The 220-nt window shown below is 50.9% G+C and overlaps 1 protein-coding gene across 1 annotated transcript in view; it reads right to left on the bottom strand.

The window, feature by feature from the left end:
• Positions 1 to 18: 18 nt before the first annotated feature.
• Positions 19 to 220, bottom strand: part of LOC119588711 (DNA-directed RNA polymerase III subunit RPC3-like) — a gene marked incomplete at its 3' end in the record, with an annotated part of 9,280 nt that continues 9,078 nt past the window's right edge. Inside the window, 1 exon segment of the mRNA XM_037937351.1 lies at positions 19 to 176. Coding sequence (XP_037793279.1) covers positions 19 to 176 — 158 coding nt within the window.

The raw sequence follows: 220 nt of genomic DNA, 5'->3' as shown, positions 1-220 counted from the left end.
CAAAAAAACCTCCTGAATTGCTCCTCTGAGCCTCCTGACTGCTTCAGGTTCTCCACAATGGTGTCCACTCTGGTGCGCTTCTCCAACAGCCTGCGGTTGTAATTGGCTCGCATCTCCCTCTGTACCATGAGGTTGTAGAGCCCCTTATAGCACCATTCCAGAATCATGCGCACCACCTGCAAATGGGTGTGATGCAATGTGATTATTGGGTGTGTGTGTG

Source organism: Penaeus monodon, chromosome 24 (genome assembly GCF_015228065.2).
Source record: "Penaeus monodon isolate SGIC_2016 chromosome 24, NSTDA_Pmon_1, whole genome shotgun sequence".
In the NCBI taxonomy this organism is placed as follows: Eukaryota; Metazoa; Arthropoda; class Malacostraca; order Decapoda; family Penaeidae; genus Penaeus; species Penaeus monodon.
Note: the sequence above shows the minus strand (reverse complement) of the source record. Positions and strands in the feature narration are given on the sequence as shown.